The 22845-nt window shown below is 47.7% G+C and overlaps 1 protein-coding gene across 1 annotated transcript in view; it reads right to left on the reverse strand.

The window, feature by feature from the left end:
• Nucleotides 1–22270, reverse strand: part of c8h12orf43 (chromosome 8 C12orf43 homolog) — a 37863-nt gene extending 15593 nt beyond the window's left edge. The window contains exons 1-3 of the mRNA XM_070887673.1: nucleotides 22151–22270; nucleotides 10593–10647; nucleotides 8700–8798 (exon numbers count right to left, since the gene is read on the reverse strand). Coding sequence (XP_070743774.1) covers nucleotides 8700–8798; nucleotides 10593–10647; nucleotides 22151–22262 — 266 coding nt within the window. The 5' untranslated portion in view covers nucleotides 22263–22270. The remainder of the gene's footprint in view (nucleotides 1–8699; nucleotides 8799–10592; nucleotides 10648–22150) is intronic.
• Between the last annotated feature and the right edge of the window lie 575 nt (nucleotides 22271–22845).

Below are 22845 nucleotides of genomic sequence, written 5' to 3' on the forward strand. Positions count from 1 at the left end.
TTAATTCAAAGAATTTATTTTCAGCAGTCAGTAAAAAGGCAATCACTTTCTAACACCTTGGTTTGGCACAGTTGTGTTCCCAATAGGCAATAGGCTACTTGTTGTCTAGTCGTTGTAAGGTTTCACATGACCCTTTTTTTGCTGCATTCTACCTTGGTTTCTAAACCAAACACATTTGTACCTTTCTCACTGACCAACTGCCTTCCATTTTGAAGCTAAGTGAAGGAAGAGAGTCTCCATTTCAGCCCGAGTTATTTTTAAACCACAGAATTGAAGACCAAAATCCCTATGTGTCACACAAGCTTGCAGGAGATGCTTCATGAAAAAATTTGCACATTTACTGGAGCTCACACTGTTTAAGGTTCAAAATGGCAAACTGAAATGTTTGACAAGTTCTTTGAGGCGGAGTTGATTCTTTTTTCTTTCTGGGTGAGCAGTCATAGGTAGAAAAATAAAGAACTGTTCTACAGTGTAATCTTGATTATCTGCCATAATTGGGGGATAACTCTCCTCGTATTAAATGAAAATGGGTCAATAATGTATAGTTCTCGTACACTTAGGCCTGGATATTAACAGGGGCAGATATTAACATGTCCTACTACCCAGAAGTCCGTGTTTCCTGCATGCTATGGAGTTTTAGCTTCTGTCATTGACAGGTTCTCTGCCGGAAGTCAGCCTGATTGACAGGCGTGGCTTCTACAAGAACATAATACAAATGTAATGCATTAAAAAAGGAGGCAGACAAAAAGCAGGAAACTATAGACCAGTTAGCCTAACATCTGTGGTTGGGAAAATGTTGGAGTCCATTATTAAAGAAGCAGTAGCAGGACATTTGGAAAAGCAAAATTTGGTCAGGCAGAGTCGGCATGGATTTATGAAGGGGAAGTCATGTTTGACAAATTTGCTGGAGTTCTTCGAGGATGTAACAAACACGGTGGATAAAGAGGTACCAGTGGATGTGGTGTATTTGGACTTCCAGAAGGCATTTGACAAGGTGCCACATAAAAGGTTACTGCACAAGATAAAAGTTCACAGGGTTGGGGGTAATATATTAGCATGGATAGAGGATTGGCTAACGAACAGAAAACAGAGTGTCAGGATAAATGGTCCATTCTCTGGTTGGCAACCAGTAACTAGTGGGGTGCCGCAGGGATCAGTGCTGGGACCCCAACTATTTACAATCTATATTAACGACTTGGAAGAAGGGACTGAGTATAACGTAGCCAAGATTGCTGACGATACAAAGATGGGAGGAAAAGCAAATGTGTGAGGAGGACACAAAATATCTGCAAAAGGACAGAGACAGGCTAAGTGAGTGGGCAAAAATTTGGCAGATGGAGTATAATGTTGGAAAGTGTGAGGTCATGCACTTTGGCAGGAAAAATCAAAGAACAAGTTATTATTTAAATGGAGAAAGATTGCAAAGTGCTGCAGTACAGCGGGACCTTGGGTAACTTGTGCATGAAACACAAAAGGATAGTATGCAGGTACAGCAAGTGATCAGGAAGGCCAATGGTATCTTGGCCTTTATTGCAAAAGGGATGGAGTATAAAAGCAGGAAAGTCTTGCTACAGCTATATAAGATATTGGTGAGGCCACACCTGGAATACTGCGTGCAGATTTGGTTTCCATATTTACAAAAGGATATACTTGCTTTGGAGGCAGTTCAGAGAAGGTTCTCTAGGTTGATTCCGGGGATGAGGGGTTTGACTTATGAGGAAAGGTTGAGTAGGTTGGGCCTCTACTCATTGGAATTCAGAAGAATGAGAGGTGATCTTATCGAAACGTATAAGATTATGAGGGGGCTTGACAAGGTGGATGCAGAGAGGATGTTTCCACTGATGGGGGAGACTAGAACTAGAGGGCATGATCGTAGAATAAGGGGTTGCACATTTAAAACAGGGATGAGGAGAAATTTCTTCTCTCAGAGGGTTGTAAGTCTATGGAATTCGCTGCCTCAGAGAGCTGGGACATTGAATAAATTTAAGACAGAAATAGACAGTTTCTTAAACGATAAGGGGGTAAGAGGTTATGGGGAGCAGGCAGGGAAGGGGAGCTGAGTCCATGATCAGATCAGCCATGATCTTATTGAATGGCGGAGCAGGCTCGAGGGGTCGTATGGCCTACTCCTGTTCCTATTTCTTATGTTATGGTTCTTATAATAAATAGGAGCAGGATTTGGGCCTGCTCCGCCATTCAATAAGATCATGGCTGATCTTCTACCTCAGCTCCACATTCCTGCACTATCCCCATATCCCTTGGTTCCCTTAGAAGCAAAAAATCTATCGATCTCTGACTTGAATATACTCAATGACTGAGCATCCACAGCGCTCTGGGGTTGGGAAATTTAAAAATTCACAACCCTTTGAGTGAAGAAATTTCTCTTCATCTCAGTCCTAAATGAATGACCCCCTTATTCTGAGACTATAATCCCTAGTTTTAGACTCTCCAGCCAGGGGAAACATCCTCCCAGCATCTACCCTGTCAAGCTCCTTATGAATTTTATATCTCTCATTCTTCTAAACTATAGAGAATGTAGGCCTAGTCTACTCAATCCTCCTCACTGGACAATCCCCCCATCCCAGGAATCAGTCGAGTGAACCTTTGCTGCACTCTCTCTAAGGCAAGCATATCCTTCCTTAGGTAAGGAGACCAAAACTGTACTCCAGGTGTGGCCTTACCAAGGCTCTATACATTTGTAGTAAGACGACTTTACTCTTATACTCCAATCCTTTTGTAATAAATGCTAACATACGATTTGGTTTCCTAATTGTTTGCTGTACCTGCAAGCTAACTTTGTGATTAGTGACACCCAGGTCCCTCTGAATACCAGCATTTCCCAACCTCTCGCCATTTAAAAAATACTCTGCTTTTCTATTTTTCCTTCCAGTCAGTCGGGGAGGATTCTGGAGCAGGCCGCAGGAGCAGATAGGTCGATCTACAACCCGGGGGGGGGTGGGGGGGGAAAAGAGATGGTTCTGATCCCCAACCCAGGGAGGGGGGCTCTGATTGAGGTGTGTGGGGGAGCTTGGAGGCTGGGGAAGAAGAACTCCTGCTCCTCCTGGCCCACAAGCAGTGTTGTAAAAGCACTTGCCTTCTCCCTGAAGCTGTCCTCGCCTCCCTTGAGCTGCCGGGTTTCCTGCGGCCTGGTTTAATCAGAGGCTACCAGCCTCATTAAAATATTGAAATTGGCAACCTGCCTCCTCTGACCAGGTTGGCTGCCCGCCCCTTGTCCCGCCTCCGTTAAACCCGGTTGTGGTCAGGGTTCAGATTTAAAAATTTTTTAACATCTGTCCCGGCCCCAACCCACCCGGTTTTTGGCTGTTAAATTTCAGCCCTTCGTCTCACACAATGAGTTCTTTTACCTCGTGCTTGGCCTAGATAAATGTATCAAATTCCCAGCATGTGCAGTCAAGAGCTACATCTTTCAATTTAAAAAATGAGCTGCCTTTGAAAAAAACTGTTGGCAGACCAAGTTTTGGACCTGAAACCCCGATTCGCGCTGGTGTCCTGATTCAAAGCCAAACATTAGCATTGCATGGATATTGGACATTGCATATTCCACCAAGTACTACTACAACTACTACTTATAAATACACTCAAATGCATCTTAGCTTTACTTCGCAAAACAAAGCCCATTCTCAAAAATATTATTTTGCATAACCGAGGGTGCAGGTAAGCGAAGTTCTGCTGTACGTACAAAACTAATCTGATTTACTCTCCTTTTTTGTTGCTGGTCTCTTTCAACTGGACAACAACTACCTGCTTTTATATAGCTCCTTTAAACATAGCACAATGTCCGAAAGCTCTCCATAGGAGCCGAATTAGACAAAAATTGACACCGAACCAAAAAAAGGGAGACATTGGAACAGGTGCCCAAAAGCTTGGTCAAAGAGATAGGTTTTAAGAAGCGTCTTAAGGGAAGGGAGGAGGAGAGGCAGAGAGGTTTAGGAAGGGAATTGCAGAGCTTAGAGCCTAGATGACTGAAGGCAAGGCTGCCAGTGGTGGGGCGAAGGAATTGGGGGATGCACAAGAGGCCTGAATTGGAGGAATGCAGAGTTCTTGGAGGGTTGTAGGCAACAGTTCCTTAAAGCTGTGCGACCGTGCAGCCAGTGAGCCAGTTTTTAAATCGAAAAAAACGTACATGTGCGGAATTTTGAATGGGCCGCACAGCCCGTTAAAGGGGCTGCGCGGCTCCAAAACAAATCACAGGGAACATAATAGAGGTGTTGGTGGTCTGGGAGTCAATGTAGGACAAAGCATAAATGAAGAACTCCACTGTGTATTCAAATAGAGACAGATGTTATCAGAAGGTTAAAGGTCAGTAAGTGCACAAGAAGGTCAAAATGATTATTTCAGCTCAGTTCGATATCGCTACTGAAGTACCTACTTTTCACCGCTAGATGCTCAAGTGAGCTTTAGAAATTCCATGGTATCCTCCTCCCAGTAACAGAAATCGGGTTTTGCAAGACAAGGCATAACCGAGTTCCCTTTTTTACTGGTACACCTCACACTGCACTGATGTTCCCTACATTTATAGACCTAAAACATAAAAAAGCAGGTTCCCGATCTTGATTAGCTTTCAACTAATTTTCCAAACAAGAACTGTTGATTCTTGTTAGCCTTACATAAGAACATAAGAAATAGGAGCAGGAGTAGGCCACCTGACCCCTCGAGGCTGCTCCACCATTTAATAAGACCATGGCTGATCTGATCATGGACTCAGCTCCACTTCCCTGCCCGCTCCCCATAACCCTTTATTCCATTATTGCTCAAAAATCTGTCTATCTCCACTTTAAATGTATTCAATGACCCAGCCTCCACAGCTCTCTGGGGCAGAGAATTCCATAGATTTACAACCCTCCGAGAGAAGAAATTCCTCCTCATCTCGGTTTTAAATGGGCAGCCACTTATTCTGAGACTATGTACCCTAGTTTTAGTTTCCCCTATGAGTGGAAATATCCTCTCTGTATCCACCTTGTCGAGCCCCCTCATTATCTTATATGTTTCGATAAGTTTACCTCTTAGTCTTCTGAACTCCAATGAGTATAGTCCCAACCTACTCAACTTATTCAACCCCCTCATCTCCAGAATCAACCTAGTGAACCTTCCCTGAACAGCCTCCAATGCAAGTATATCCTTCCTTAAATACGGAGAACAAAACTGCACGCAGTACTCGTGTGGCCTCACCAATACCCTGTACAGTTGTAGCAGGACTTCTCTGCTATTATACTCTATCCCCCTGGCAATAAAGGCCAACAATCCTTTTGCCTTCCTGATCACTTGCTGTACCTGCATACTAACTTTTTGTGTTTCATGCATAAGGACCTCCAGGTCCCTCTGTATTGCAGCACTTCACCAATTTTTCTTCATTTAAATTATAATTTGCTTTTCTATTTTTCCTGCCAAAGTGGATAACCTCACATTTTCCCACGTTATACTCCATCTGCCAAATTTTTGCCCACTCACTTAGCTTGTCTATATCCCGTTGCAGATTTTTTATGTCCTCCTCACAATTTGCTTTCCCACCCATCTTTGTATCATCAGCAAACTTGGCTACATTACACTCGGTCCCTTCATCCAAGTCATTAATATAGATTGTAAATAGTTGAGGCCCCAGCACCGATCCCTGCAGCACCCCACTAGTTATTGTTTGCCAACCGGAAAATGACCCATTTATCCCGACTCTCTGTTTTCTGTTATTTAGTCAATCCTCTATCCATGCTAATATATTACCTCCAACCCCGTGAACTTTTATGTGGCACCTTATCGAATGCCTTGTGGAAATCCAAAAATACCATATCCACTGGTTCCCCCTTATCCACCCTGCTCGTTACATCCTCAAAGAACTCCAGCAAATTTGTCAAACATGATTTCCCTTTCATAAAACCATGCTGACTCTGCTTGATTGAATTATGCTTTTCCAAATGTCCCGCTACTGCTTCCTTAATAATGGATTTCAGCATTTTCCCAACGACAGATGTTAGGCTAACTGGTCCATAGTTTCCTGCTTTTTGTCTGCTTTCTTTTTAAAATCAGGACATTACATTTGCGGCTTTCCAATCTGCTGGGACCGCCCCAGAATCCAGGTAATTTTGGTAGATTTCAACCAATGCATCCACTATCTCTGCAGCCACTTCTTTTAAGACCCTAGGACATAAGCCATCAGGTCCAGGGGACTTGTCTGCCTTTAGTCCCATTATTTTATCGAGTACTATTTCATTAGTGATAGTGATTGTATTAAGTTCCTCCCACCTATATCTACTATTGGGATGATTTTAGTGTCTTTTACCGTGAAGAACGATACAAAATATTTGTTCAAGGTCTCTGCCATTTCCCTGTTCTCCATTATTAATTCCCCAGTCTCATCCTCCAGGTGTCCAACATTTACTTTAGCCACCCTTTTCCTTTTTATGTACCTGTAGAAACTTTTACTATCTGTTTTTATATTTCGTGCTAGTTTACTTTCATAATCTATCTTCCCTCTCTATAATTTTTTTAGTCATTCTTTGCTGGCTTTTAAAAATTTCCCAATACTCTGGCCTCCCACTAGTCTTGGCCATATTAAAAGCCCTTGTTTTCAATTTGATACCATCCCTTACTTCCTTATTTAGCCACAGATAGTTATCCCTTCTCTTACAGTCTTTCCTTCTCATTGGGATATATTTTTGTTGCAAGTTATGAATTATCTCCTTAAATGTCTGCCACTACTCATCAACTGTCCCATACTTTAATCTATTTTCCCAGTCCACTTTAGCCAACTCTGCCTTCATACCTTTATAGTCTCCTTTATTTAAGCTTAGGACACTGGTTTGAGATCCAACTTTCTAACCTACAACTGAATTTGAAATTCAACCATGTTATGGTCACTCATTCCTAGAGGATCTTTTACTACGAGATCATTTATTAATCCTGTCTCATTACACAGTACAAGATCTAAGATAGCCTGCTCCCTGGTTGGTTCCGCAACATACTACTCAAAGAAACTATCCCGGATACACTCTATGAACTTTCCTCTTGGCCAATTTGCTTTGTCCAATCAATATGAAGGTTAAAATCACCCATGATTATTGCCATTCCTTTTTTACAAGCCTCCATTATTTCTTGATTTATACTCCGTCCAACAGTGTAGCTACTGTTAGGTGGCCTATAGACTACGCCCACCATCGACTTTTTTCCCTTATTATTCCTTATCTCCACCCAAACTGATTCAACATCTTGATCTTCTGAGCCAATATCGTTTCTCACTAATGCACTCATCTCATCCTTTATTAAAAGTGCTACCCCATCTCCTTTTCCTTTCTGCCTGTGCTTCCGAATTGTCAAGTATGCCTGAATATTTAGTTCCCAGTCCTGGTCACCTAACAACCACGTCTCTGCATTGGCTATCAGATCATACCCATTTGTATCTATTTGTGCCGTCAACTCATCTATTTTGTTACGAATGCTACATGCATTCAGATAAAGAGCTTCTAAATTTGTTTTTTTAAATCATTTTTTCCTGCTTTGACCCCACTTTCTGATTCACCTTTATGTTTATACATTCGGAACCTTCCTGGCACGCTCTGGTTTTCATTTCCCCCAGTGCTACTCTGCTCTATTGCCTTCTCCTTATTCTTTGACTTTTTAAATTCACCTGAACGCCCCCCCCCCACTAATTAGTTTAAAGCCCTCTCTACAGCCCAAGTTATTTGATTGGCCAGGACCCTAGTCCCAGCACAGTCTAAGTGGAGCCCGTCCCAACGGAACAGCTCCCTCTTACCCCAGTACTGGTACCAGTGTCCCACGAACCAAAACCCATTTCTCCCACGCCAGCATTTGAGCCACGTGTCTAACTCTCTGATCTTATTTACACTATTCAAATTTGCTTGTGGCTCAGGTAGTAATCCAGAGATTACCACCTTTGTGGTTCTGCTTTTTCATTTGGCCCCTAGATGCTCATACTCCCTCAGCAGAACCTCTTTCTTTGTCCTACCCATGTCATTGGTACCCACGTGGACTACGACAACTGGATCTTCCCCCTCCCATTCCAAGTTTCTCTCCAGCCCTGAGGAGATGTCCTTAATCCTGGCACCTGACCAGCAACACAGCCTTCGGGATTCCCGTTCTCGGCTGCAGAGAACCTGATCTATCCCCCTAATGATATTGTCCCCTACCACTACAATGTTTCTTTTTACTCCCCCCCACTTGTACTACGGTGCTGAGGTCAGTTTGCTCATCCTCCCTGCAGTCCCTGCTCTCGTCCACACAGTAAGAGCCTCAAATCTGTCGGACAAGAGCAAGGGCTGAGGCTCCTCTATCACTCCATGCTGAGCCTCATACCTTCCTCATTCATAGTCACACTCTCCTGTCCCTGACCACGGATCGAATTTGAATTAATTACTCTAATTGGTGTGACTAGCTCCTGGATCGCATTGTCCAGGTAACTCTCCCTCTCCCTGATGTGTCGTAGCATCTGCAGCTCGGATTCCAGCTCATTAACATGGAGTCGAATTTCCTCGAGCTGCAGACACTTGCTGCAGATGTGGTCGCTAGTATTTGACGCTGTTCCTCTAAGGTATTTATATGCAAAGAAATGGTAACTCCAACAAGCAGCACTCTGGAAGTACAAACAGCAGGCTGGCGGACTGGCAGAGTCCGATGTATACAGGTTACATGTACAGCCAAGAGCTCATCATAAGAGTATTCATTCTTCCTACCCATCAAGCAAGGTACCCAGCCTTTTAGCAACATGGCATCGGAATTCAGGCGTTGTCTGCAGCTCATTTCCATCATGCTGGTGATCATCTATCTTCTGCCTGCAGGAAAGACAAAACAACCTCAAAAATTTACCATAAGGAGGACAAAAGACCTGTAGAAGATCTCCAACAAGTATGAATCTGAGTATTTCACTGAGGACCACTGTAGCAATTGTGAATTGACACTGATGTTTTTTGCTTGCATTACTGCATCAGAAACAAATATTTATAACAATTATTGAATGTTAATTCTAATGAATTCTGTACATTTGTCCAATTCCATTTTATAACACTCATCTATGGCGATATCTAGAAAACCAATTTAATAGTGCTATGTAAATAAATATTTTATATTATTTTGGAAACTGAAAACAACTTGCATTTACTTGGCATCTTTAATGTAGATCACACAGCGTAATCAGGCAAATATTGATACTAAGCCAAAGGAGATATGAGGAGGTGACTAAAAGGTTGGTCAAAGTTGTAGGCTTTAAGGAGAGTCTTAAAGGAGGCGAGATGGAGAGGCAGAGATAGAATTCCAGAACTTAGGACCGACACAGCAGAAGGCAAGGCCACCAATGATGGTGTGAAAGGGCAGAGTTTTCGTAGGATCGTAAGGCTAGTGGAGGTTAGAGAGAGGCAGGGTCGTGGTCACAAAGGGATCTGAACAAGAGGATGAGAATTTTTAATTGAAGATGTTGCGGGACAGGGAGCCAATGTAGGTCAATGAACACAGGGGTGATAGGGTGCGCAGAACTTGCTGCAGGTTAGGGTACAGCAGCAGAATTTTGGATGAACTATAATTTATGGAGGATAGAAGGCCGGCCAGGAGAGCATTGGAGATGGCAACAGCATGGAGTAGAGTTTCGGCAGCAGATGGGCTAACACCAGGTGGGGTGACAGGCAATATTACGGAGGTGTTAGTAGGCAGTCTTTGTGATGGAGAGGATATGGAGTCAGAAGCTCAGCTTGGGGTTAAATGGGACACTAAGGTTGCGAACAATCAATTTTAACCTGAGACAGTGGCCAGGAGAGGGATGGAATTGGTGGCAAGGGAACAGGAGGCAGAAGTGCTGCCAGCCGCAGAGTAAATGGTGCTAGCCAACACCACAAGCTGCTTTTTTCTCTGTCCAGTGGTCAGCTGAACTCGTTCATCTCAATCCACCAGGATAGGTTCAACAGCAAATAAAGAAAATCATGATTGAGATTTTCAAACTGCATGGGTTCAAGATTGTACCCACGTTATTTTTTTTCGTGACTCTTTCTTGGCATTTGGGTGACATTGGCAAGGCTGTATTTATTGTCCCTCCTTAGTTGCCCTGAGAAGGTCATGCTGGATCTTGTCTTTGAACCTCTGCAGTCCTTGTGGTGATGGCGCACAATGTTATTCGGGAGGAAATTCCAGAATATTGACCCAGCAAGGATAAAGGAGAGACAATATATCTATCCATAGTTTAGGGATGGACAATAAATACAACCTTGCTAACATCACCCAAATGCCAAGAGCAAGTCTTTTTTTTTAAGTGGCTACAATTTTGAATCCCTGCAGTTCTTTGAAGTCATATTCATGATTTTCATTTCTGTATGGTGTGAATTTTATTGGCAATTTCAGAACAAATTCCAGAACCAGTTGTGTTGATAAGTATTATAAAGTGGCGAATAAGCATTGCAATCCATTCTTTCTTTTTAAAAGTTTAACATTCTTTTAAGGATAATTAAACCATAAACAAATATGAACATAATACCTGCAGCACTTATAAAATCCACAAAGTTAAATATCCTGTACCCTTTGAAAACTGAAAAGGAAAGCAATATTACTCAGTTGTAGACATCTAAAACTGTGTGTGTATATACCTCAGACTTGGTCGGGTTGATGCTGAAATGTGCTCCTGATCTTCACTGGTCCCAGCTAATGAGGGGAAAAAATAAACAGGACTCAGCCGTCAGGGTTATGAATAAGAAGCTGCTCCATTTTCTTTAATCTGCTTGGTGCTCAATTTATATTGTAAAACCAGTGCCAACTCCCCATTTATATTGTGGGGAGGTTTCAGAGAACTGGCATTACCATCAAAACAAATGGAGTCAATCAATCATTTGGGTTCCAGACCTGCTGTGTGCACGTGTGTTCACCCCAGCCCATCCACAATCATACTACCACACACCTCGCCGGCAATGCAGTGAAACCCCCTCAAGCTGGCATTGTGTATCTCTGAATGCACACTGCCTTATCTATATTGCATCATCGGCAGTCCCTCGAAAGAGGATGACTTGCTTCCACACCAAGAGGGATGAGTTCACTGATGTTTCAATGGAGGACCCGATATTCCATTCCTAACACTGCCTCTGAAGGCAGTAATAGACTTTTGAAAGAGTGCTATAGGGTTCATAAGCTTTTGTACCCTTCCCACCTCTTCTCAATAATAATTAATTGAAATATAGCAAGTGTAAATAATGGCTCATCGACTTGAAATCCGTATTTGAAATGTGCATCTGTTTCTGACAGGAGCTTTAGTCTTGCCAACAATAAGCCGCAGAAAGTTCCAGCTCATCCATGCATTTATCATGCAATCCTAAAAGATGCAAAAAAAGATTTACAAGGATGATACTAGAACTGCAAAGTTATACTTTAACAGGCTGGATCTCTTTTCTCTTCAAAAGAGAAGGCTGAGGGGTGACCTAATAGAGGTATTCAAAATTATGAAAGGTTTTGAGAGCGTGGATACAGAGGGCTGGAATTTCCAATGGCTTACCGCCTGGTTTCTGGGCGGTATTGGCCACTGTGGCGCTAAGCAGGTAGGCAGAAAATTCCCTATCCAAGTTTCGAGGTACCGCTGGGGAGCAGATCGCCGGCGTGCACTGTCCACAGATCGCCCGGCGCGATATTTGGCTGAGCGGTGACCCGTAAGTTTGAAAAAAAACGCCCACGAGGATCAGCGGAGCTGGGCGGTAGGTGAGTACCTCTGCAAGAAAAAGGTTAGTAATGGTTTTTTTACCAATTATTTTAAAAATCTGTTGTGGTGATTTAGTTTTAAACAGTCTGGAGAATGTTTTTTTTCCATTTTTTTTGTGATGTTTTTTGAAAAATTATTTTGATTGTTTTTCTGCTGCTAGACTCAACCTGCAGCCCCAGGGTAAATTTTTATTGATTTTTAAAAATGTATTGCCTATTTTCTTTAGGAACTGCCCAATTGACCCTAAATTGCACTTTTTCGCCCAGAATGGGGGTGCAATGCCCATGTTTTTCGCTCAGCGGATTTCTTTATTTTTTGGGGGGAAGTTTTCGCCGGCAATAATCTTCCCAATCTTAGTGGTTTTTTGGGCAGCAATCAGGCGCTGGCGGGCTGATAGGAAATTCTAGCCCAGAGAGAATGTTTCCACTTGTGGGGGAAGAGCAAAACTAGAGGCCATAAATGCAAGATAGTCACCAAGAAATCCAATAGGGAATTCAGTAGAAACTTGCTATCACAGGAAGTAGTTGAGGCGAATAGTATAGATGTATTTAAGGTGAACCTAGATAAACATATGAGGGAGAAGGGAAAAGAGATTATGCTGATAGATGATTAACGATGGGAGAGGCTCAAGTAGAGCATAAATGCCAGCATGGACTGCTTGGGTCGAATGACCTGGTTCTGTGCCATATATCATATGTAATTCTATGTAATTGTCGTGAAGGCATTGTCACCATTGATTTTTATAAATTTAGATGTCACAGTGTTAGGAGAAAGCACATTAAACCTTGTAAAAAGTAGAAAAGGAAGCATAATATTTTGGGGATTCAGAACAGGAATTGTCTTTCAAAACATAATGGTGGAAACTGAAAGGCTTGTAAGTAAATCAAACATTTTCTGTTTAAGAGGTTCCCCGAATCCTTCCATAAGGCTTACTCACGATCACAGAATTATCGGCATCAATGTAATGTATGACAACAAGGCCATAACCGAACAAGTGCAGTAGAAAGGTTTTGACTTTGAGAAATGGCCTGCAATGCTGTAATAAATAGCAGATCTTCCAACCCGAGGAAAGTGTAATGAGGGCGAGAACCCAGCCAAGTGCAAAAGGCAAGAGGGGCGAGGCAAGGTCAAGTTAGCTGGGGATTGATGAGCTGTTTTGGACCCTAAATGCTTTCAGCTGCAACAAATCCTCTTTATATAACTAAACACTTGGATAAGTTTACGGTTTATTGAAAATTAGGGCGAGTTGTAATAATTAACAAGCACCCAGACCACACGAGATGTAACTGAATTTCTAGAGCCGTAGTAGTGCTAACAAATCTCCACAGCAAACCTTTCAACAGGACTCTTCACAGCATAGCGATTGTTAAGAAAAAAAAGACCCAAAATATAAAACTAAAGGGAGGAAAACAGAAGTAAGTTAATGTCTTTATAACTAGGGAGTGAAAACAGTCATGCATCATTCTCAGAGCAATGATGTCACCACACAGTGATGCATTGTAACGTGAATTGTACTTGTTTTTGACAGACGGATACTGATAAATATTTTTCCCTCTTTAAAGTATGCGAAAAGTAGCAAAAGAGACAAAAACAGGAAGTAGTTTGTAGAAAAAGAATAAAATTGAAGGAAAAAAAACAGGCAATTTTCATATAGCTTTTGTGTGGTTCAATAAAGTTGCACAAATAACACCTTGCACTCAAGTGATATCTACAATGTAATAAGCACTTCACAGAAGTTAATATAATTAGACACAAGGAATTGATGAGAGGAGGCTGCGAATGGTGAATGAAGGCCTGATCAAAGCAGCACCTTTTGAAGAGGTGTTCGATGCAGGGGAGAGATATCAAGGTAGAAGGATTGGGAAGAGTGTTCCAGAGACTAGGGCTGAGCCAGTCTCGGCATAAAAGGTAGCCTGGCATGAGGATAGGATACAAGTGTCAGTCGTGGCTCAGTGGGTAGCACTCTCGCCTCAGAGTCCCAGTCCAGTGACTTGAGTACATGTTGTGAATAGTTGAGGCCACAGCACAGATCCTTGTGGGACACCATGTGTCACTTACTTCCAATTAAAGTACATATCGATTAACCCTGCTCTCTGTCTTCTACTGCCAAACCAACCATCTAACCAGGTCAATAATTTGCCTTTACTACCATGAGCTTCCTTTTTGGTTAAAAGTCTCTTATGTGGACCCTTATCGAATGCCTTCTCAAAGTCCACATAGCCAATATCCATAGACATCCCCCTGGCTACGACTTTAATTACTTCCTCAAGGGGGGGGGGGGAGGGTAAAAGGGGGTGGGGTGGGTATGGGGGGGGGTAAAAGGGGGATGGGGAAGGTAAGGGGTGGGGTGGGGAAGGGGTGGGGGGTAAAGGGGGGGAAAGGGGTAAAGGGGGGGTAGGTACAGGGGGGTAGGTACAGGGGGGGGTAGGTACAGGGGGGGGTAGGTACAGGGGGGGTAGGTACAGGGGGGGTAGGTACAGGGGGGGTAGGTACAGGGGGGGTAGGTACAGGGGGGGTAGGTACAGGGGGGGTAGGTACAGGGGGGGTAGGTAAAGGGGGGGTAGTTAAAGGGGGGGTAGGTAAAGGGGGGGTAGGTAAAGGGGGGGTAGGTAAAGGGGGGGTAGGTAAAGGGGGTAGGTAAAGGGGGTAGGTAAAGGGGGTAGGTAAAGGGGGCAGCGGGCAAGGGGGCAGCGGGCAAGGGGGCAGCGGGCAAGGGGGCAGCGGGCAAGGGGGCAGCGGGCAAGGGGGCAGCGGGCAAGGGGGCAGCGGGCAAGGGGGCAGCGGGCAAGGGGGCAGCGGGCAAGGGGGGCAGCGGGCAAGGGGGCAGCGGGCAAGGGGGCAGCGGGCAAGGGGGCAGCGGGCAAGGGGGCAGCGGGCAAGGGGGCAGCGGGCAAGGGGGCAGCGGGCAAGGGGGGCAGAGGGAAAGGGGGCAGCGGGTAAGGGGGGCAGCGGGTAAGGGGGGCAGCGGGTAAGGGGGGCAGCGGGTAAGGGGGGCAGCGGGTAAAGGGGGCAGCGGGTAAAGGGGGGCAGCGGGTAAAGGGGGGCAGCGGGTATAGGGGGCAGCGGGTAAAGGGGGCAGCGGGTAAAGGGGGCAGCGGGTAAAGGGGGCAGCGGGTAAAGGGGGCAGCGGGTAAAGGGGGCAGCGGGTAAAGGGGGCAGCGGGTAAAGGGGGCAGCGGGTAAAGGGGGCAGCGGGTAAAGGGGGCAGCGGGTAAAGGGGGCAGCGGGTAAAGGGGGCAGCGGGTAAAGGGGGCAGCGGGTAAAGGGGGCAGCGGGTAAAGGGGGCAGCGGGTAAAGGGGGCAGCGGGTAAAGGGGGCAGCGGGTAAAGGGGGCAGCGGGTAAAGGGGGCAGCGGGTAAAGGGGGCAGCGGGTAAAGGGGGCAGCGGGTAAAGGGGGCAGCGGGTAAAGGGGGCAGCGGGTAAAGGGGGCAGCGGGTAAAGGGGGCAGCGGGTAAAGGGGGCAGCGGGTAAAGGGGGCAGCGGGTAAAGGGGGCAGCGGGTAAAGGGGGCAGCGGGTAAAGGGGGCAGCGGGTAAAGGGGGCAGCGGGTAAAGGGGGCAGCGGGTAAAGGGGGCAGCGGGTAAAGGGGGCAGCGGGTAAAGGGGGCAGCGGGTAAAGGGGGCAGCGGGTAAAGGGGGCAGCGGGTAAAGGGGGCAGCGGGTAAAGGGGGCAGCGGGTAAAGGGGGCAGCGGGTAAAGGGGGCAGCGGGTAAAGGGGGCAGCGGGTAAAGGGGGCAGCGGGTAAAGGGGGCAGCGGGTAAAGGGGGCAGCGGGTAAAGGGGGCAGCGGGTAAAGGGGGCAGCGGGTAAAGGGGGCAGCGGGTAAAGGGGGCAGCGGGTAAAGGGGGCAGCGGGTAAAGGGGGCAGCGGGTAAAGGGGGCAGCGGGTAAAGGGGGCAGCGGGTAAAGGGGGCAGCGGGTAAAGGGGGCAGCGGGTAAAGGGGGCAGCGGGTAAAGGGGGCAGCGGGTAAAGGGGGCAGCGGGTAAAGGGGGCAGCGGGTAAAGGGGGCAGCGGGTAAAGGGGGCAGCGGGTAAAGGGGGCAGCGGGTAAAGGGGGCAGCGGGTAAAGGGGGCAGCGGGTAAAGGGGGCAGCGGGTAAAGGGGGCAGCGGGTAAAGGGGGCAGCGGGTAAAGGGGGCAGCGGGTAAAGGGGGCAGCGGGTAAAGGGGGCAGCGGGTAAAGGGGGCAGCGGGTAAAGGGGGCAGCGGGTAAAGGGGGCAGCGGGTAAAGGGGGCAGCGGGTAAAGGGGGCAGCGGGTAAAGGGGGCAGCGGGTAAAGGGGGGCAGCGGGTAAAGGGGGCAGCGGGTAAAGGGGGGCAGCGGGTAAAGGGGGGCAGCGGGTAAAGGGGGGCAGCGGGTAAAGGGGGGCAGCGGGTAAAGGGGGGCAGCGGGTAAAGGGGGGGCGGTAAAAGGGAGGGGGAGGAAAGGGAGGGGGAGGAAAGGGGGAGGAGGAAAGGGGGAGGAAGGAAGGGGGAGGAAGGAAGGGGCGGGCGTAAAAGGGGCAGATGTAACAGGGGGGGGTGTAACAGGGGTGGTGTAAAAGGGGGGAGGAAGGAAGGGGGGGAAGGAAGGGGGGGAAGGAAGGGGGGGAAGGAAGGGGGGGAAGGAAGGGGGGGAAGGAAGGGGGGGAAAGGAAGGGGGGGAAAGGAAGGGGGAAAGGAAGGGGGGAGAAGGAAGGGGAGAAGGAAGGGGGGAAGGAAGGGGGGGAAGAAGGGGGAAGGAAGGGGGGGAAGGAGGGGGGGAAGGAGGGGGGGAAAGAGGGGGGGAAGGAGGGGGGGAAGGGAGGTGGGGAAGGAGGGGGGTAGGTAAGGGGGGTAGGTAATGGGGGGTAGGACAGGGGGGGTAGGTAGGGGGGAGTAGGTAGGGGGGGTAGGTAAGGGGGGGTAGGTAAAGGGGGGGTAGGTAAAGGGGGTAGGTAAAAGGGGGGTAGGTAAAGGGGGGGGTAGGTAAAGGGGGGGTAGGTAAAGGGGGGGTAGGTAAGGGGGGTAGGTAGGGGGGGCAGGTAAGGGGGGGCAGGTAAGGGGGGTAAAGGGGTGCAGCGGGCAAAGGGGGCAGCGGGCAAGGGGGCAGCGGGCAAGGGGGCAGCGGGTAAAGGGGGGCAGCGGCGGGTAAAGGGGGGCGGGTAAAAGGGGGGGCGGTAAAAGGGGGGGAGGAAAGGGGGGGTAGGAAAGGAGGGGAGGAAAGGGGGGGTGTAAAAGGGGGGGATGTAACAGGGGGTGTGTAACAGGGGGTGGTGTAACAGGGAGGGTTTAACAGGGGGGGCGGGTGTAAAAGGGGGGGGTGTAACAGGGGGGGTGTAACAGGGGGGTGGAAGGAAGGGGGGGAAGGAAGGGGGGGAAGGAAGGGGGGGAAAGGAAGGGGGAAAGGAAGGGGGGAAAGGAAGGGGAGAAGGAAGGGGGGAAGGAAGGGGGGGAAGAAGGGGGGGAAGAAGGGGGGGAAGGAGGGGGGGAAGGAGGGGGGAAGGAGGGGGGGAAGGAGGGGGGGAAGGGAGGTGGGGAAGGGGAGGTGGGGAAGGAGGGGGGGTAGGTAAGGGGGGGTAGGACAGGGGGGGTAGGTAGGCGGGAGTAGGTAGGGGGGGTAGGTAAGGGGGGGTAGGTAAAGGGGGGGTAGGTAAGGGGGGTAGGTAAAAGGGGGGTAGGTAAAGGGGGGGGGTAGGTAAAGGGGGGGTAGGTAAAGGGGGGGTAGGTAAAGGGGGGGTAGGTAAAGGGGGGGTAGGTAAAGGGGGGGTAGGTAAAGGGGGGGTAGGTAAGGGGGGGTAGGTAAGGGGGGGGTAGGTAAGGGGGGGCAGGTAAGGGGGGCAGGTAAGGGGGGTAAAGGGGTGCAGCGGGCAAAGGGGGCAGTGGGCAAGGGGGCAGCGGGCAAGGGGGCAGCTGGCAAGGGGGCAGCGGGCAAGGGGGCAGCGGGCAAGGGGGCAGCGGCGGGTAAAGGGGGGGCGGGTAAAAGGGGGGGCGGTAAAAGGGGGGGAGGAAAGGGGGGTAGGAAAGGGGAGGAAAGGGGGGGTGTAAAAGGGGGGGATGTAACAGGGGGTGTGTAACAGGGGGTGGTGTAACAGGGAGGGTTTAACAGGGGGGGCGGGTGTAAAAGGGGGGGCGGGTGTAAAAGGGGGGGGTGTAAAAAGGGGTGGTGTAAAGAAGGGGGGTGGAAGGAAGGGGGGTGGAAGGTAAGGGGGGTAGGTAAGGGGGGGTAGGTAAGGTGGGTAGGTAAGGGGGGTAGGTAAGGGGGGTAGGTAAGGGGGGTAGGTAAGGGGGGGTAGGTAAGGGGGGGTAGGTAAGGGGGGGTAGGTAAGGGGGGTAGGTAAGGGGGTAGGTAAGGGGGGTAGGTAAGGGGGGTAGGTAAGGGGGGTAGGTAAGGGGGGTAGGTAAGGGGGGTAGGTAAGGGGGGTAGGTAAGGGGGGTAGGTAAGGGGGGTAGGTAAGGGGGGTAGGTAAGGGGGGTAGGTAAGGGGGGTAGGTAAGGGGGGTAGGTAAGGGGGGTAGGTAAGGGGGGTAGGTAAGGGGGGTAGGTAAGGGGGGTAGGTAAGGGGGGTAGGTAAGGGGGGTAGGTAAGGGGGGTAGGTAAGGGGGGTAGGTAAGGGGGGTAGGTAAGGGGGGTAGGTAAGGGGGGTAGGTAAGGGGGGTAGGTAAGGGGGGTAGGTAAGGGGGGTAGGTAAGGGGGGTAGGTAAGGGGGGTAGGTAAGGGGGGTAGGTAAGGGGGGTAGGTAAGGGGGGTAGGTAAGGGGGGTAGGTAAGGGGGGTAGGTAAGGGGGGTAGGTAAGGGGGGTAGGTAAGGGGGGTAGGTAAGGGGGGTAGGTAAGGGGGGTAGGTAAGGGGGGTAGGTAAGGGGGGTAGGTAAGGGGGGTAGGTAAGGGGGGTAGGTAAGGGGGGTAGGTAAGGGGGGTAGGTAAGGGGGGTAGGTAAGGGGGGTAGGTAAGGGGGGTAGGTAAGGGGGGTAGGTAAGGGGGGTAGGTAAGGGGGGTAGGTAAGGGGGGTAGGTAAGGGGGGTAGGTAAGGGGGGTAGGTAAGGGGGGTAGGTAAGGGGGGTAGGTAAGGGGGGTAGGTAAGGGGGGTAGGTAAGGGGGGTAGGTAAGGGGGGTAGGTAAGGGGGGTAGGTAAGGGGGGTAGGTAAGGGGGGTAGGTAAGGGGGGTAGGTAAGGGGGGTAGGTAAGGGGGGTAGGTAAGGGGGGTAGGTAAGGGGGGTAGGTAAGGGGGGTAGGTAAGGGGGGTAGGTAAGGGGGGTAGGTAAGGGGGGTAGGTAAGGGGGGTAGGTAAGGGGGGTAGGTAAGGGGGGTAGGTAAGGGGGGTAGGTAAGGGGGGTAGGTAAGGGGGGTAGGTAAGGGGGGTAGGTAAGGGGGGTAGGTAAGGGGGGTAGGTAAGGGGGGTAAGTAAGGGGGGTAGGTAAGGGGGGGTAGGTAAGGGGGGGATAGGTAAGGGGTGGGGAAATGTAAGGGGTGGGGAAATGTAAGGGGTGGGGAAATGTAAGGGGTGGGGAAATGTAAGGGGTGGGGAAATGTAAGGGGTGGGGTAGGTAACGGGGGGTATAGGGGGTAAGGGAGGTAAGGGGGGGTAAAGGGGCAGGTAAAGGGGGGATGATGGGGCAGGTAAAGGGGGGCAGGTAAAGGGGGGGTTGCAGGTAAGGGGGGGGTTGCAGGTAAAGGGGGGGCAGGTAAAGGGGGGGGCAGGTAAAGGGGGGGAGAAAAGAACAAAAGGGAAGGTCTGTGATAGGATGGAATACAGAAGAGATTAAGAGACAAAAGGGATGATGGTGCAAAGCAAAAGGCGATGGTAATGGGACAAGAAACAAAAGATGAATCTAGATAGGGTGTAAATGGAAAAATCATCAACAGCTGCCATGGGAAAGAGAGAAAAAAAATAGGGGCAGTGTTTATGCTCTGAAATTGTTGAACTCGATGTTTGAGTCCAGAAGGCTATAAAGTGCCTAAACGAAAGATGAGGTGCTGTTCCTCGAGCTTACATTGAGCTTCGCTGGAACAGTGCAAAAGGCTGAGGACAGAGAGATCAGAGTGGAAGTGGAGCGGAGAATTAAAGTGACAGGTGACCGGAAGCTCTGGGTGGGAGGGAGGGGCAGGGGTGAGTGCAGATGTGCGGGAAATAGAATGGACACGGTCGAGGGCCATGTCAACCACGGTAGAAGGGAATCCTTGGTTGAGGGGAATCCTCGGTTGAGGAAAAAAGACAGACAGATCGGAAGCAATAGTCTGGAAGGTGGCGTCGTCAGAACAGATGTGACAGGGCCGAAGAAACTGGGAGAATGGAATGGAGTCCTTATAGGAAACGGGGTGGGAGGAAGTGTAGTCTAGGTAGCTGTGAGAGTAGTGGGCTTATAGCAAACATTTGTCAATAGCCTATCCCCAGAAATGGAGAGAGAAGTCGAGTAAGGAAAGGGAAGAGTCGGAGATGGACCATGTGAAGGTGAGGGAAGGTGAAAATTGAAGGCAAAGTGAATGAAATTTTCTAGTTCAGGGCGAGAGCAGGAAACGGCACCGATACAGTCATCAATGTACCAGAAAAAGAGGTGTGGGAGGGGATCCGAGTAGGACTGGAACAAAGAATGTTCCTTATATCCTGGTTTCTGTCTCTCACCTTTCTTAAATAATGGAGTTACATTTGCAATTTTACAATCTAAAAAGACAATTCCAGAATCGAGATTGCTTTGGAAGATTATGGCTAAAGCATCTGCAATTTCCTCACCTAATTCCTTTAAAACCCTGAGATATAAACTATTAAGTACTGGGAATTTGTCAGTGTGTAGTACCATTATTTTTTCTAATATTGGTTTCTTGCTTATGTTAACTTTAGTGAGTTCCAATCCTTGATTCATTATTAATTTCCGTGGAATGTCAGGTATATTATCCTCTTTCTCTATTGTGAAGACTGACACCAAGTAACTATTCAACAAGTCTGTAATTTCCTTATTTTCTTTTGAAATATTATCCCCATCGGTTTTTAAAGGGCCCATTTTACCCTTGGTTACCCTTTTTCTTCCCATATAATTGTAAAAACTATGTTAATCTTGATATCCATCATGTTTCTTATTGTATTCCTTTTTTCAGCTCTTACTATCTTTTTTGCCTTTCTTTGTTGGTCTTTACATATCTGCTAGCCCCCTGGATTTACACTATTCTTTTCACTTTTATATGCTCTGTCCTCTATTTTTATGTTAGAATAAGGGGAGCGAGAGAAATCAGGATATTATACACCTCTTAGTCTAACATCTGTTGTGGGAAACATATTGGAAGACTTGAGAGGGACGGTATTTAGAGACTGGGTGTCAGCCGAAGATAACGGTTCTAGAGTATTTTTTGAGAGGATGCCGATGGCAGTCCTGAATATAGGAGGGAGGAGCAGAGTCTGATGTGTATGCTATCAGCAAGCAATGGGCTGAGGAAGAATACTTCGACAAGGATGTCAAATTTGTATGTGTTCAAGGGCACAGGAGCCGGTTTTCATGGAGGAGGTGAATTTATTTAGGCAAATTATTCTATTACAAAAGGATATGAGGAAAGGTCATTGGAAATAGGATTAAACCAAGTAATCGGAATTCAAGAGCTATCAGTACCACATGCATGCGAGGGCTGAATGGCCTCCTTCATTCAATTAATCGTTTGGGGCGGCTGGAGTCCAGGGTGCAAGATATTATTGCAAATAGAAGTTATAAACGACCAGGACATCCAAAATAAACTACTATTCTCCTCAGTGTTTAGATTTTCCCTTTTAGATTTAGTGGATCAAAATTATTGTACAAGGTGCATCCTTCAAGCATGTTCTATGATGCTTAACATGTTCATAGGCAACTATCAGATATCCATTATAGTTGCTCAATGCATTTACCAACTTTGTAACATAAAAGGTCTTGATAGCATCTAGAGCTGAAAGTACTGACACACTGAATAGTCAGGAATAGTTTAGCACCTTATGAACAGTACAGAGAACAGTACATTGGAGAATCTTGAGTGCGATGAATGTGATAAGGAACCATACAAACGACAGAAGTCCCAAATTTGATTCCCAGTCTGTGTAATAATAGTAGTGAGATAAATGTGTGCAAATCAAAAAGTGTGACTGAACGTTCAGAAGTAGACAAGTTGGAAGGTCTGAGAACACGCAAGGTATCAGTGAATGTCCAGCGGTTATACTCCAGCATCAATCAGCACCTTCAAAGGAAGGTTTTAAAAAAAAATCACAAACCCACCTCAAAGTGTGGAGTTGTGTTTACTTTTCATTGTTTAATATATTAAACAACTTTATATAGTATATATAGCACAGAAATAAGCCCTTTATGCTTCACTTGAGCCTCCTCCTGTCTTTCCTCATCTAAATCTATCAGCATAAGCCTATGTTCTCTTCTCCCTCATGTTTATCTAGCCTCCCCTCAAATGCATTTATACTACTCGCTTCCACCACTTCCTGTGGTAGCGAACAATGAATGAGACTTTATATATTAGAAATTATATTCAGAAACCACCACACTACCTCTTGCTTTCTGAAAATTGAAATTCCCAATATCCCAGGCCGCCTCTTTGAGACGGGACAGTTCCTCCGCGCTGTCAGAGTCTGAACCACACGCCTCCTTGGACGCCGCCATCTTCGATTCCCCCCGCCCGGCGTTGGTTTCTACTACGCAAGCGCAGCAGGTCGCGGTGTCCTCTGGGAAATGTAGTCACGATTTGTTGCGGGTGAGTACAACAGAAAATGATGAGACGTCATAGAAGAACTACAACGCCCACAGTGCATTTCGGCAAACGTAAGCGTCGAAGATGGGAATGTGCGCGCCCAATTGCGGATTCACATTACGCAGCGCGTCATTCTCCCCATACCAACGGGATTCGGCCTTGGCAACAGCATCCCAGGAAGCAGGCTGTATCACAAGTTTGGGGTATTTCCTGATGCAAAAATCTCTCCATGCACCGTCCTGGTATAGACTGAAGGTGAGGCTTTAGCTCTTTTATATGATATTGGATCGTTTACATTAAAATATTTTTATATATATATATTAAATCTTAACACATTAATTGAATATAAATACATTTTAAAATATGTATATTATAGAGAACTCGGAACCATTGTAGGATTGTGGAGCCTTCAATTTACCTGCATCAAAACTTTGTTTCAGTTGCACAGGCTCTTGGGAAAGATATATCGGCCATGGTGGGGATACAGTGTAGATT

The sequence above is a fragment of the Pristiophorus japonicus genome, chromosome 8, assembly GCF_044704955.1.
Source record: "Pristiophorus japonicus isolate sPriJap1 chromosome 8, sPriJap1.hap1, whole genome shotgun sequence".
Lineage (NCBI taxonomy): Eukaryota > Metazoa > Chordata > Chondrichthyes > Pristiophoridae > Pristiophorus > Pristiophorus japonicus.